Source organism: Centrocercus urophasianus, unplaced genomic scaffold (assembly GCF_019232065.1).
Source record: "Centrocercus urophasianus isolate 14NV4802_14NV808 unplaced genomic scaffold, USGS_Curo_1.0 seq_10, whole genome shotgun sequence".
NCBI lineage: Eukaryota > Metazoa > Chordata > Aves > Galliformes > Phasianidae > Centrocercus > Centrocercus urophasianus.
In genome coordinates this window covers 99,670,860-99,686,880 of record NW_024884142.1, presented here as the reverse complement: position 1 = coordinate 99,686,880, position 16,021 = coordinate 99,670,860, and the positions used below count along the sequence as shown (strand labels likewise).

The following is a 16,021-nucleotide window of genomic DNA, read 5'->3' as shown; positions in this document are numbered from 1 at the left end:
CAGAAATGAGAAGAATGTAAAACAAAAGTTCCATTTTTTCTTGAGATGAATTCTGCTGCAAATTCAAAACTACAAAACAGATTAAGCTGAGTTTTCTTACTGCATTCTGTACACCGATGTATTAACACCCAAAATTTACTTACCTGACTGCAGAATTTTGTGTAAGATCACGTAGCATTGGAACGGGAGACTCTACTGTCCTGGTAAGAGAAAAGGCTCTGTTAAAATGTCACAAAAACTTCTCATCTGCTTCACTTTCTCGGTGACTGCCAGTTAATTCTATGTCAAATAAATGACTGCAAGATTAGCTTGTCTTTTCTCTACATCAAGCTGCTATATAAGCAGTAGAATTACTGAACTCTTATTTCTTAATGGCCTTACTTTTGCAGCTGATCATTCATGCATTCTCACTAAGGTCCAAGAGTGGATTTGCCTATTTTCCACTGTCCAAGTGTTTAAGGGTTAAAACTGTTCTGCACCTCAGAAACCTTTCCACATCAGTTTGATTATTACAAGCCAGCAGGTTCTGAGAGGGCAAGAGAAGAGCAGAGCAGACACACAGATGCCACATGGACACAAACTGACTTCTCAGGGAAAAAAGCCTCTCAAGAAATCAGTATTTTTAGCAGCTGTTTTACAAAGCACTGGAAGAGTTTCCTTCCTAACTGAGATTTAATAGGCTGGGATGCAGCTGCTTCTTAACCCCTTCCTTCTTCCCTCCAGAGATCTTATATCCTTATGTTGAGTAGACAAACAACATGATAGAGAACATCCACCTTTTCAATCAGAAGCTGGATCCCTTAGTCCACATTACCACGCACAACCATCACACACCCACGGGCACACAAATCAAACTGTACACACGCTTTGCTAAAAAGATCTGCATGAAATTCAGTGAACTAGACACACTTTGAAGTGGTGATATAAATGCTTATTTCACAGAATTCCTAGCAAACAGTACCTCTCCAGGTAAAACAAACAAGAAACCCCACACATTTCTCAAGCCCTAGATAGGGAGGGCAATAAGAGAGTTTTCTTGTTCCTACATTACTATTCTCTCCAAGAACAGCTCTGACTTGCTCATATTCTCCACAAGCCATGAGAAGAATAGAGAAGTGTATATTAGTGAGTGTGATCGAGGATATATTATCTGTCCAACAAAATCAGAGTATTTCTGCGTTTAATAGAAATGAGTTACAGAACACCTGCTTATACCTCTAAGCAAAGTTAGATTAATGAATGCATATCCAACAAAGCACAGATGACACTGATGATTTCCCAAAATAAATGCATTATCCAGAAAGAGGAAAAAAATAAGCTTATTTTCTGTGTGCAGTTGGTTAATGCATATTCCTGAATTTAGTACTACAACCTAAACAGAAAACAGCAGAGTACATCCCTATTTGGATTTTTCTTTAACACGATGAAAATGAACAAGTAGGAAACAGGATGGTTTGGGTTTTTTTTGACCAGCATGCCCTACTACTGGAAGTCACATCAGACTCTTAAATCAGAATTTGTACAAAAGCACAAGACCAAAGCAACATGATGATACTGAGAAAGGCTACTGCTTTCACTACTGCTTTTAATATATAGCTCTATAATAAGCTAGTAAAATGAGAGTTCTTGCCTTTGAGTAGTATAGTGATCATAATACACACCTACTCTGAATCCTAGCAGAAAGCACACTTGGCTTTGACCTAGATACACCGTCTTATCAGGAATTTTAGGTTTGTCACTGTTATTTTGTTGTTTTTCAGTTTAAATGCAGGTGTAACTGAAGAAAGTACCCTCTACCACCAAACAACTGAAGCTGAGAGCTATACTCACTTATCTGGAAGAACAGCATTTTCATTCAGTGTAAGCTTTCCCTGGATTCCGTAACACAACTCTGGGGGCAGATCCACTGGCTGTGGAAAAAACAACATTTCAGATGAAGCACATGGTAAGAACTCCACCCCCATCATCTGTACAGTCCCATAAGAACAAATATAACCCACCTCTGTATTTTTGGACTTGTACTGTTCCACAATGAAGTCACAAAGTGGATGGTGTTTTCCAACAAAAAGAACATCCCCACCAAGGCTATTTCTTCTGTCTAGGAAAAAATAATGAAGGCAGGTAACAGTTCAGAAGAAGGAAGTAAAGAACACGGCATACCAGCACACCATTCCATTGCTATCTCTGCCAGTGCTCCTCCAGAGGAAAGCTTCACTGTGATTTATGAGAAAGCTCTGAAAGTTCTTAGTATCTCTGCCCAGAACAGGATGCCCCCGACCACAAAGAACAGCAGCACACAGTAAAAGAATGGAAATCCTGTGCTTAATAGGAAGAATCTTGACTTCAGAATGAAGTGATGGCAAGGAGATAGGTTGAAAAGGAATCTCCCATGATTTCTTTACCGACAAGAACTGGCTAACCAGGTTTAATTTTTGCACAATACTGAAAGTAAGGCACGATTTTGCTTACATAGATTGAACACGAAGCTTCACACGCTGTAACTGGATGCAGTCAGACTGCTAACCAGCTCTAATTTTTAAATACAAGTTTACTCACTGATTCCAATACATTCATCTACTGATTCCAATACATTCATCTACCAATTACTTTGACAACATACGCTGGTAAAAGATTCTGACATGACTAAGTCACCATCTAATTTTCAGGTTAGATCTTATGCAAGTCTACTCCATTGAAATAAAAGCAAAAAATGGAAGTTATGAAAACAAACCCATCAAAGATCATTGTAATTACCAACACATAATTCAGCTCCTGCTCATTTAGTGCTTAAAGCTATATGAACCCGTAGTAAAAGTAAGTTCTGATGAATACACCACAGTCACAACAAAATAGTTTAAGTCTTACTTTCTTCAGGAGTGAGGTCAGGATAGACTTCTTCCAAGGCAGCCCTAAGGCGTCGCTCATCAACAAATGGCAATAATGCAACACCTATGAAAATCAAATCATCCCATTTCAGCAAGTGGGGAAAAACAGTCACTGCTTTGAGGCAACCTAGGAGAAAACCATCTGGAAAATAATCTACCGAGAAAAACAACACAAAAAGCAAAAATAAAAAAGCACCGTGCTCTTCAAACTCAGAACATTACACAAGCATTTTACTTGGGGCACTTTTACTGCAAATTATCTTTGCCACGCGCTGCTCAGACGAACAAACGTTGGATGTTGTTCTCCATACCAAATCAAGCTAAATTACAGTACATTAACGAGAGCATTCCTGCTCAGAGAAGAAAGGAAAAAAAGTAGCGTGAGGGTTTGGGAAAATGTGACTGTCACAGGTTTTAGCTTTTGCTATGCTTGAGACCAGCCAGGCTGTATGATACCACGTGCAGGAACATTCTGCCAACTACTGACGCTTTAAACCAAAGTTCTCAAAACTATGACTGGCTGGAAAAAGCTTGAAAGAGACAGCCCAAACATTTCCACTTTCTAAGACGCTGTAGTGAAGAAAAGAGGAAAGATGAGTCTGAACTGATGTGTTGGTTTCAGCAGCAACTGATGCAGCTATGGTTTCAGGAATGATAAACGAGTGCTTGTGACTGGCCATCCTTGAAAAGATTCTAGCGTGGAAAGTCTGAGTAGTAAGTAGTAGCAAGCTTTGCCTTACTGTTCCATCAGTATGATTAAAATTAAATCAATCAGTCTGCTACCCTGCAGGCTGCCAAGGAAAGGAGGAAAAGCAGTATGGAATGAAAGAGAATGTTTATGTCTGAGCACTCCTCTATCCTCCTCCCTTCTTACAGTCTGGAGAGAGACACTTGGAAGCAGCATCCATTGCCCATATCTGCTTCATTTAGGAATAAGATGAGGTCATTAAGACAGTCATTATTTATCTCATTTGCGAAAGATACTCTCCCAACAGAATTCAATTCTACTTTATTCAATTTATTAGGAGATAACAACGGAAGAAATCATTGTGTTCAGACATGTGGTGATAAAGATTATATAATTCATTAGGGACTATTTATATTAGCTATTAGTTTCACTCCCAAGTCACATGCAGGCTCCTCTCAGGACCAAAAATCCTCACTAAGCAGTACATCTCACAACACTTCTCTGAGCCCCACTCTTAATCATGTTTGATGAAACTGGAGAACAGCAATCCCTGGTGTGCTTCAGTGTTTTTCTTCAATTATCAACTCTAAAAAGCACTAAGAAGTTTACCATGGAAATTCTTTAAAAGATTTACTTCTGTCACCTTTATTACGGGTTTTAATCTAGAATTATTATTCTAGTTTTTCATTTCATTTCCCTTACCACAAACAGTAGAGTTTTATCTGACCATGACTACAGCTGGCTTCTACTGATGAGTTTCCCACTGATGATATTCATAGCTTCCTGTTTGCATCTGCACCAGTTCTACCAGCAGGCAGATCTCAGATGCATCTGCCATTAAATAAAGTTCTAAATATGTCAGTATGAAGACTGACAGTGTCTCAGAATATTATTTAGCTGGGAGCAGAGCTGCACAGTCTGCAGCTGCCTACCACAAGAAAGAAAGCTGCACTGTTCTTGCTCTGCAAGCACAAGGGGCTTCCACAATGATTGAGCCCTGCTGTATCACATTCAAATTTCAACTGGAACTACTTGTGAAGGAAAACTGATGAGCCTACCCAGAACATGAACTATTCTCACCTTCACAACACAGTGGCAGAATGACAGTGAAATACAAATGGAGCATTCATAACCCAAGAAATTACAGAAAGGACCAACAGTGAACCTTCAGGAGCTTAGTTACCTCCATAATAAGATGATCTTCAGATGTTGTATCAACAACACAAGGTACACTAGACACTTCTACCTAGGTATTTCTACCTTGGGAGCTATTTCTTGTTTTATAACTGCCTCTTAAATATGAAAATTCTGGATGGTAATACAGAATGAAGAATTTATAATGAAATTAAATATTAGACGAATGAAAAGTAATGTTACAGACTGCTAAAAGCACAAGGAAGCTACTTAAAACACTACTGCTTTGAACTGTACATTTGATAACCAGAAAAAAGGACTAAAGACAGTTGCCAGAACTACAGCAGGGGGTAAAAAAAAGACCTTCAACTCACAGAGCAAAAACATGCTAAGCAACATATCTCATAACACTCAGGTCTGTTCTCTTGGATTTTGGTTCACTATCTGCAGTTAAGTCACTGGTGTCTCTAGCTGGCTATTTCAAAGCACGGATGATGATGATTTAGAGAAGGAACCACAGCATCACACATGCTGGCAGAATGTCCCCTCTGGGGACATTCTTGTCCAAACCCCTCCTCAAGCACAGTCACAGATTGTCCAAGACTGTCCAATTGGATTTGAAGCATCTCTGAGGACAGAGAATCTACAGCATCTCTAGGTTAGCACGTTCCAGTGTTAGACCACCCGCAAAGGAAAAAAAAAAAAAAGTGTTTTATTGTGTTCAGATGGAATTTCCTGAGTTTCAATTTGTGCCCACATCATTATTTATACATCTAATAGAGCTGTTACACTGCTGGCTGAATAACAGATAGAAAAGTTTGGCAGCTCGTTAGAACTAGTATTCTCTAAAGAAAGAGACTCAAATACTGTATCCATTTCCTCATTCTTTGTACACATTCAAGTATTTCTATATTCCTATATTCCATTTTTCTCTTAGTAATAACAAGCCCTGACTGAACAGAAGAAAATCCATCAGTTAAACACAAGGACAACAAGAGGCAATAACACAGCATGGCTAATAAAAATAGAAAAATGATTAATCTAGCTCAGAACAAATTAACAAACCTAGAGTGACTGCTGAAGTTACTGCCAACCACTGCCAATCCTGTATCAGTTTCTGAATCATTTGTTACTCACAGAAATTCCTTCTCAAAAATACAGCTGCTGCAAAATACTTCTCCCCCACACCAGGTAACACAAGTTCCCCTGTTACTTGGTGTGTCCTTATCTCATCTCACTGGCATCATTTCTCATTTTCTTCCTGCTTATACAGGCCAACATATCGTAGTTCAAAAGAAGAAAGCTCAAGCTTCACCTTGCCAAGCATACTTCTTCCCATTCAGATCAATAGCAAAGTCTTCAGGGTAGAAGTCAATTATGCTCGATTCCTGTATTTGAGAAAAATTTAAAGACATCATTAAAACCAATTATGGAATTGATTGAGAATGCCATGTAGTTATGTGATAGCTCACACTCAGTACACATGCAAAGAACTCTAAAAGAAACACCTGATACTAAATACCATTTAAATAACAAGTTTGGTAGGGCATTCCCATTACCTACAACATCAGAACAAGAAATTAAGTAGGATAGGAGAACTCCTGACAACTTGTCTCTGCTCCCCAGATGAGTTTCACAGAGTTTCTAACAGAAAGTGAATGTTTCACTAAAGCATAAAAAAAGTCACAAAATGATTCTTCCTTGTTGAAAACTCTGATTCAAAAAATTCACTTGTAAGGTCCTTTAAATGGTCTCTACAGTCCACCAAAAACGTTCCCTTCTGTTCTCCATTATTTTTTCTGCCTGAAGTCAAAAGCAGCAAGTCATGATCACACAAAACTGCAGAACCTCACACAGAGGAATAAGCCAAGAATCCTTACCGGATCTGTCATGAGCTTCCTCCAGGTTGGAGGCAGAAAATTTCCACTTGCAGCTGGAAACACTCCCATCAGTTGTTCAAGAGGCTTGAACTGTCAAAAGTAAACCAGCAGATGTAGGACATTTCTAGCAAGCTGTTAAGTCATAAAGAAATAAGTATGCCCTACCGGTTTCGAGCCCTTTTCAAAATCTGAGGGCATGTCTGCAATACCCTCAAAGTCAGAAGCAAACGGAGCGTAGTGAAAAGGGTAATACCAGTTCCAGGAGGCACAGCCCTAGGACACCAAAACAAGAGAATTACAATCAGAAGTATAAAACAATACAATAAAATAGAAATCAAACAGCCCAGTAACTCAAGCAGTTATAACTTAGCCCAGCATCAACCGGGAGAAGTCCCCACAATTAGAAAAGAAAGAGCTCTTGCCTCTAAAGGTACTCTGGACTTCAGGGTGGGACTTAATTTTTCATAGCCAGATTAGAGCGAGTGAGTTCAGTGGATAGTGAAGGGAGACCTCGGGCATTTCCTTGGCAGCACAGAACAGCAGATAGGCTTCTCTGCCAGAGTACTCCTGCTATGTGCTAGGTCTGAGTCACTAAGGGAGACAGCCAAAGAGACAGACCTAGCACCGTCACAATGCAAGAGACCTTACAGTACAATCTTAACCTTAACTTCAGGACACTGCAACATACCTCGTGCTCGTTTCCTCCCCCTTGAGAGAGAACACAAACATACGCACAAAATCCAATAAACCCAAACACAAAAATGTCTTGCCAAGAGCAGGAGATCACAGTCTATCCACACAGTTAACCAGGCCCTGGGGCTAAGCAGAGCAGCTTACAGTAACGAGACATATTTTAAACCCGTGCAGAGTTTCTGGCACATCTCAGAGCATGGAAATGTGCATTGGCAACACGGAACTAATTTACAAGTTCTCCATAATGGTATAACTGCACAAGTCAAAACCACGACAGAGGTCTCAAGAGGAGCAGCAGTAGTATTTCTCTAGCAGCATACAGTTTGCAGCACTGTTCTTCCAAGCTAAATCCCACTGTCAGCTTGAGAATACAAGGGAGCAGGCAACACTGATGTGATGCACTCCACATCATGTGAGTATCAGAGCAGTATTCGTCGCAGGCTGAAAAGCTATTGCTTTAATTAGTTACTTTTGTACTGTGTAAAAGCACAGACATGAGCACATCAGGTAACATTTTGTTTTTCCTTCTTACTATCCCACCTTGAGCACTAGAAAATACAAAGTGCCTTCACTCGAAAGTGGCAAAACAACACTCAAAAAGAAGAAAAGAAAGTCAACTCAAACATCGGTACACAATGCACTTTAAAGAAAAGGTGTCTCCAGAAGGTCTGAGTCAAGTTTTCACCTCCTCAGCTATTTTTCTTAGCAGTACCACTTGAAGCAAAAGCCTACTGTTTTGACTTCCAATGCTGAATAAGTAAATGTCAACGAGGCTTCTCCAGTGATATTTTTGGTATAAAGCTACACAGACTTTAATTATCGGATGCAATTCTTCAGACAGTTTCAGTATATGTCAGGATCCATGTGGACTGGGGTTCTTTTTTGGCCCCCAAACAGATGTTCCTATTAGTGCAACACGCTCTCCATCATTAGCTTTTTATAGAAAAGCACGTAGGAGTCTTGCTGATGTTTTATGGACAATGAGCAGTGGTTGATTGCTGGAAGGAATTTGTATTGTGGCCAATAGTTAAAGAAAACAAGCAAACTTATCTTGAAATTCTTACAGTCCAGTCAACTAATGCAATCTGGCAGGTGTATGGGCAGAAAGTTATCTGACTGCTGTACTGATACATCAGACTTGCCACATACAGCAACTTATAGTATCTTAACTACACAATAACAGCTCTGTTATTCAAGTACAGATGACAGCAGCACATGCAAGCATTTCACTGCTGCACTACTTTAAGTCTGCAATATCATTTTTGATCAGGTCTAGAGAGAAATCTGCCCTCTTTTAGAGTTCTCTGGACACAAAGCAAACCAGCAAAGAAAACCCTACCCATCTGTGTTTGTTCACCAAGTTTGTCTTTGAAACTTTACTAAAGCAGAAATACTTTCTACGCAGGTAATTTTCCTCGACACCTTATTTGCACTCCTCAATTTTCTTGAGAGCACTGTGGTCCTGCCTGAAGCCTCAAGTTATCAACCTCACCAATTTATTTTCTTTGCAACTGTAATCACTATTACTCCTGTATGTACCAGTCACCTCGGTCTACAAACTCCAGAGGACAAGGAGCTGTCTCATATACACATCTCATTAACTAAGCTGGTTTTATATGCTAAACCAGGCAACGCTGCAGAAGGACTTGCCCATTTAGCTTGAAGTTTGGGTATAAATCAGTCTGTCAGTTCCTGTAATTTAAAGCCACGGATATCTCAGCAGTGCAAGTGCAGCTGAGGTTTGAATGGTTACAAAACCCCATGCCTTTTGCACAAGGCTGCAGCACGCTCACCAAAGAGCAATGAACGTACATCCCACGCTCAACTGAATACAACAGCCTTAATGTTACAACCTTCAAAAGAATCCAAATATTTCAGTCCTCTTACAAGTCTTCTCTCAAGAACATCTAATCTCAGCCTCTTTTATCAGCTAGGCTGCTTTTTGCAGGGGTTTTGTACCACTGCAATAGTGAGGGCTGCACTGAGGTTTTCCAGCATATGTCTATAGCTGATCTGAAGACTTACTTACAAAGCTGAGAGAGACGTTGGACATAGTGAGCTCTAGGAACACATCTTGCCACAATTAATAGGAGCACAGTAAGCTTCCAGCAGACCTTAATCGTGTGCAGGATTGTGGGAATTACCAAGGTGGAATTTCCAACGTGGCCATTAACTCCAGGTGATGTTTTTCCTCTGCAGGAGGTAGGATATGCAGAGCTAAGTTCAACTCTCCTGCAGATCAGCTGCAACAGACTTGCCAGCCTTAAGCTGCCAGTCTTCATCCACCATAACTCTAATAAGTTAATATAATAGAATGGAAGACGCTTTTATTTTTGTCATTCTCAAGGAGTAATAAAAAAAAGCACATTAGAATAAGCATGCATGTAAGGTATTTGCCCTGCTGGTGTTTCAAGTCAGACAGGTGTGAGCCTCCTACAAAGACTGTGTGGGCAAAACCTTGGAGCTACAAAACCATACTGAGACAGATAAACTTCATTTGCCCAAGCACATTCTATTCCCAGCTCATGCAGAAAAATATAACTTACTTTACCTTCAGAGCACGAAACTAGTTATTAACCAGCAGTGCAACAAAGGCCAATCTGACATCTCAATTATCAAAAGATTTAAATCAGATACAGATTACTTCAATCACAGTGCACTTCATGGAACATCATTACAATCTGTAGAGCAGACCAACAACTCTGCTCCTTGCTAGCATTTCACATGCTTTGTGCTTTATTTGCTCATTGCCATTTACCATTTCACCAGCCACTGCAATGCTATCTACTGCAAAGGGGAAACACACACTGGTTCTTAATAAAGTAACAAGCACTGCCACTGTATGTGAGGGATGGACTTCATTCAAATCTTAAGTGTCAAACAGAATGGCTGCTTACGTCTTCAGAAAAGCAATGCTTTTCAAACACAAGGAATGCAAGTTATTATTTCCTGAAAAGAGGCAAGGTGCAGACAAAAGAAAACTGAAGTTTCAGGGAAGAAAATAAGTACCTGATAATAATATCTGAGAACCCAGCAAAGCCCTTCAACGTAGGACTGTACAACTTTACGACGGAATTTCTCATCAGATGCATCAACATCAAACTTGTTTTTATAGTAGCGTTGCTTCCAACCAGATTCCCACAACCTGCATAACAAACAGATGTCAATGCATGTTAACATTACATGCCTGTTTACATTTTTGCATTCAAATTCCAAGCAAGTAACTTGCTGCTTCAGTCCCACTTTTCTGTATTAGGAGGAGTCCCCCTCCTACTAAAAAACAACCCAACTGTTATTTTATTAATAATAATCAATTGGCTTCCTATTGCTGTTGAGACAAGCTGTGGTTTCCAGCAGAATAATCTGAAGTTCTGGAAGCCACCACTTGCTGATTCACATTAAATGAGCTCCCTTTAAGATAGGGACTTCCAACCTTTTGTACCAGGCCAGGATATCAAGTCAAAAACACAACCACAGATATTGTTTATCCTTACTTCATGTAGCCCCCCCCTTATGTCTGCCCAGGGATGGGGCAGGGAAAACAGCCACCTGCTCAATTTGACAGACGTGCACCTGAATCCCTCAGTCCCAATGCAATATTGTTGTTATAAAGGTTGCAACCTGTTTTAATTCCATACAGAATCTAAAGCACATAGGTAACCTGTGTGGTCAACTCAGCAAAACTCTAGCTCACATTGCAGCAGATGAAGCCTTTAAGATAGAGCAAAGGTTGCTTAAAACTGATATACAACACAAAAATTACCCAAAACCTTGCTTTGAACTAGTTGACTTGTACATGGGTATTATTTATACTTGACCTGAGCTCAACCACAATTCAAACTGCTGAGGAGGTGGAAAAACAAGGGATGTTTTTGGGAGTGTAAGGATGCTAGCTGGGTCAGCAAGGACTAGAGCTACCTGCACTGATGCCTGGACAGAGTCAAGAGCCCCTGCAGTCTCAGCAGCTGATTCCAGGAGTTCCCCTCTAGCTGGATACTTAGGCAAGTTTCAAAACCCTTTCAAATAAGGCAGCAACCACCAAGAAGTTTGCTAGCAGACTAGAACTACTGAATCCAGCTTTGAAGTCATTCTAAATACAAAATGTATTTCTGTAAACAACTTTTGCATCCAGTTCATTTGTGTTTTTACTAGTAAGCTGGAAATGATTCTGTTTTACATCGATTTCCACTCCCACCTAAATGCCACTTAATACAAATGACATTTTAAAAAAAAAAACAACCTAAAATAAAGTTGTTCATTTCCTAACACAGTGAAAAGCATCAAAATATTTTCCACTCAGAAAAGGATCTGAATAAGTATTCCAAAGCTACGGAAGAGCTTAAATAATTGCAGGCAAATGCAGTGTTTTCACTTGCTTGATAGCACTACCTCTGTCCAAACTGCTGCTACTTGTAAACCACTGTGACTCCTTCAAGCTACTTGCTTTAAGAAAAGCACAGAAACCACTGCTAACCTCTGCTGAACTTCAAAGAGAAGCCAGTAATAACACTTATTCTGACATCAGACTGATGTTTTCCTTGATTAATTTAAAAAAAACCACAACAACATTAAAAACTCCTTCAGATCTGCATACACAATAGTTAGAATGAGAGCTAGTGCTCCCTCCTGGCAAATCCAATTGGCAAGATGTAACAAGTGTCATAACAACACTACTGGACACTCACGATCAATACTTCACAATGAAGTAATCCTCTTTGCTTTCCCATGTTCACACAAGTCCCCTGACTGCAGAAAACAGAAACCCATTGGCTGCATTGATCAGGAGAGCAACTCGAACAAAAATTATAAGGTCTTCACCCTTGAGTTAAAGGGTAATGGCTTGATTTAAACCTTTGATAAATTCAAACTCGCTGGTAATTCACTGTCACTTAATTCTTATCGAATTCCTACCCTTTAATCATCAGGGGAACAACATAAACGGCCAAAGACAGACTTGCTACCAATCCAAGATGGAGGAAAACATCATGACAGCCAAAATAAGTAATGCTGCACATGCCAGTGTAACTAATGTTATGGGTTAAATAGCTCAAAAATTCAACTGCAGAGCAGTGGCATTCAGCTCACATAATCAAAGCTGAACAGTGGATGTGGAGCCAATCTAGTGCGTGGTCTCACAGGGAGTAGTGGCTTGCAGGATGAAAACCTGCACGCATACTAATCTAGACACTCAGATTTAACAGCTATAGCTTACACATCTCACTGGAATTTACTGAATATTCTCACCCTCCACATTAATTACCGGTGGATAAAAAGATCATAGGAAAGCATCTGAAGGCACTGCTGCGCTAAGCTAGATGCAGTCTAATTAATGCCATTTATTTCAGCAATTTGCTAACAAAGTGCTACATAAAATGGCTTCACCTGATATTATCCTCTGGCTCAGGTTCACTGTCACTGTCTTCAGATTTTCGCTTAATTCCTCGAGCTGGGGATGGGGAGCCATCAGAATTGAGACTGGTATTTGGAGACGACATCGTCTAGGGTCATAATTGTTACAGATGAATAGAGGGGAAGATTTATTAGACATTTTAAATTCAAGTTCAAACCAGCAGTTATGTGATAAAGCAAAATCACACTCATTCTGATCTCTGAAAACAAGGCAAAAGTTATGCAGTCCTTAAACTATTAAGTCAGGCAGTGAAGGAAAAGAAGAACTCCAAGGGCACTGATCCACGCAGCCAAAAATTTCACTGTGTTTGAGAATGAAAAAGATGCAATGAACAAGATAGTTTACAACGATAAGACATGCCATTTTGATGTATTCCAACTCTGGAATACAACTGTTGTCTTTAATCCTACAGCTTATTTTATGACTTCATTTTATACTGACAGTGAAAAATGAGTATGCAGAGCACCACACAAACGCTGCTTGTAATACAAAACCAGCAGAGATGCTGTTTCCTCACTGCTGATCCCTTAAATTCCTTTCAAATGCATGTACTTTAATATTACAGCCTAAAAAAAAAAAAAACCTCTCATTTTCACTACTAAAAAGCTAAGACAAATAATTGCAATAAAATATAGTCCTTATAAATGAAACCTCAGCAAGTACAGACTCCACAAAATAACTGATTTGCTTAACCCACGTGCAGAAGTTTCAAGATTAAAATGGAAGACTAGCAGAAAGTGCACTTAAATAAAGCAAATTGTATTTATGCAGATTTAAAAGAAGACCAATCTTTATGATGAAAAGAATCTCTACTCAAAAATACATTCAGTTTTTCAAATGAATATTTATGAACAGACGGAAATTTTGTCATATTTCAAGTAACAATTGAGACTGCTGACAGAACACTGAACTTCTTTCCAGGTTTTCACTGCTTTCTAGTACATTTTAAAAATCTGATCCGAGTTTCACCTCGTGTCAGTGAGGAGTGATGCTTGAGCAGGTTAAAAAGCAATTCCCCAAAAGAGATCTGAAGAAAAATAAATCACTACTTTCCAAAACAAAAATGCACACGTGCTCTTTAACAATGACTTTAACTGTGGTCCAGATCACTTTTAAAGACTACAGATTTTGCCTAATCCTTTTTAGAACTTACTGACATATAACAGACACATACAGCTTGGGGAGAAGTGGTGGGGATCAGTGCCATTGTGTATGCCTGGTTAATGGCAATTTGCCTTATTTTTCAGACACACAGCCCTACTGATGTCCTGTTTGGAACTATTTCTATACACATATATACATACACACACACACTGATCAGCGAAACAAATGAACAAGATGCACATGCTGTATGTATTTCATGCACATTCTCTGAAGCATGGGAATTTGGAGCTGAAGAACAGTTTCAGCACAATGAAGCTGTGCCCCAACTCCCAGCAGTGCTGAGAGACGAGGAGTCCCCACAGAAAAAAATAACAACCAAACAGGTCTACAGGACGTGATTATTGCCCCCTCTATTTGCAAATACCTTTAAACACGTACTTACAGAGTTCTGTCTGTCATGCATTCTCATTTCAAAGGCAGCTTGTCTGGGGTTACTGATTGCCTGAGGACTGGAGCGATTTCCCAGAGCTTGAGGGGAAAACTGCCCACCAGGAATAAAAGAAGGATGATCCCTCTAGAAAATAAATACAGACAGGTGTGCTGAAAAAGAAATGTGATCTCTACAGCAACGTGGTGATGCTCTCACAATGGTCAGATGAGCATGTTAAATAGCATACAGTCAGAGGTAAGCAGTTACCCACTCAGTTCACCTTAAATGAGTTACGTTTAACAATCTTAATTAAACACAAGATTTTAAAGAATTCAGCTTACATAAAGGGCAGACACGTCCCAACAACAGTTAGTGCATCTCTAACACGTTTATGAAACATCTGACAGCATTGACTTGCACACAATTCTGTAATAGCTATAGTTTGGGGTATGTCTTTTTTGTTTTGATAGAGGCAGATCAGTGCAGGTATTTAAACTTAAACTCTTCAGTCAAAGCCCATCTCCCTAAGTAACACAATTGCTGAGAAGACTTGTGTCAATCCACAGGAAAGTGATTCTTGTACTGTGATCATCAAGAATCACTAAATCAAAGTCCATAATTATATATGCACATTTGAAGGACAAAACATACAGGTATCATCTATAGCATTCAACTCTCCTTTTTCTTCTAAGAAGTCTTTAACATGCAATTCCTTCAATCAAAGCCCCAGTTTATAAGAAGCCATGGAAAAAAAAACTAAAATAGTTTACACACAGCCCAGAAAATGCCATAATTACAACTACAGCTTCAACTAACACTTTCACTGAATGCTTAGCACACATCTTAATTCTTGCTAGTTTTTGCATTGTGAAAGAAATGAATTTACCTTCATTCTTTTCTTCTTTTCTTTTTGTCGTCTTTTAAAGTTATCCTAGGTAAAGAATAAAGAGGAAAACATCACACAGATTTCTTGGAAATGTATTTTGTTATAATCCTCAACCAAAAGATTGCAAGGTTTTTGAGTAATGCTCTGAATAAGAGACCTAGATCAGTTCTTTCATCTGTGAATTCAATGCAAGCTGTCTAGAAACTTCTATCTTACCCTGAAAACCTGTAGAAAAGAGTTGCTGCTTATTCAAAGGCCCCTAATTTTGGCTATGACTTAAATCACCCAGTAAGCTTAGCAATAGTTTCAGTTCAAGATGACATCAGTGTCAAAGGATTAAGTAATAACACATGCCTTAGCTCCTTGACTGGTGTGGAACATCTGCCAGAAGGCCAAGAGAGCCAAAACCCTAGAAAAGGACAAGGCCCAGGATACTGAGAGTTCAATCATCAAATTAGTACATCTACTTCAACAGAAGCACAAGCTGAAGCAACTAGAAATCAAACGTTTTGGCAGCACTGGCAGAGCACTGTTTGACTGAGCAGTCAATACAGTTTTCTTCCTTCATTCACAAGTGCTTTATCCCTCATCCTAACTGAAAAAACTGCAGTCCGTCTGCCAAAAACTGCACAGACTGCAGAGACAGACCAAAAGAACAACAATTCCTGGACACATTTCAAATTGCAGGGGGTACTGAAAGGCAAGAATGCACTTTGAACTCATATTTAGTATTCCATCCCTGTACAGAAAAAAAAAAAACAATCCTTGTTTAGTTTTCATAGTAGCTATTCAAAAAGTGGCAGAACTCGCACACAGTTCTTGTTTTGTTGCTACTTGAGATAGCAACCAGAAAAAAATGCCCTGCACTCCAGGAAAAGCAAATCAACTGGCAGCACTTGACTAATTTTCAA

General features: G+C 39.4%; 1 protein-coding gene across 1 annotated transcript in view; it reads right to left on the bottom strand.

Moving 5' to 3' along the window:
* XRN2 (5'-3' exoribonuclease 2) overlaps positions 1-16,021 on the bottom strand; it is a 44,936-nt gene that overhangs the window by 19,300 nt on the left and 9,615 nt on the right. Inside the window, exons 14-24 of the mRNA XM_042813576.1 lie at positions 15,111-15,155; positions 14,237-14,368; positions 12,663-12,778; positions 10,290-10,425; positions 6,753-6,860; positions 6,588-6,677; positions 6,023-6,095; positions 2,866-2,949; positions 2,001-2,098; positions 1,831-1,910; positions 144-200 (exon numbers count right to left, since the gene is read on the bottom strand). Of these exons, the coding sequence (XP_042669510.1) occupies positions 144-200; positions 1,831-1,910; positions 2,001-2,098; positions 2,866-2,949; positions 6,023-6,095; positions 6,588-6,677; positions 6,753-6,860; positions 10,290-10,425; positions 12,663-12,778; positions 14,237-14,368; positions 15,111-15,155 (1,019 nt within the window). The remainder of the gene's footprint in view (positions 1-143; positions 201-1,830; positions 1,911-2,000; positions 2,099-2,865; positions 2,950-6,022; positions 6,096-6,587; positions 6,678-6,752; positions 6,861-10,289; positions 10,426-12,662; positions 12,779-14,236; positions 14,369-15,110; positions 15,156-16,021) is intronic.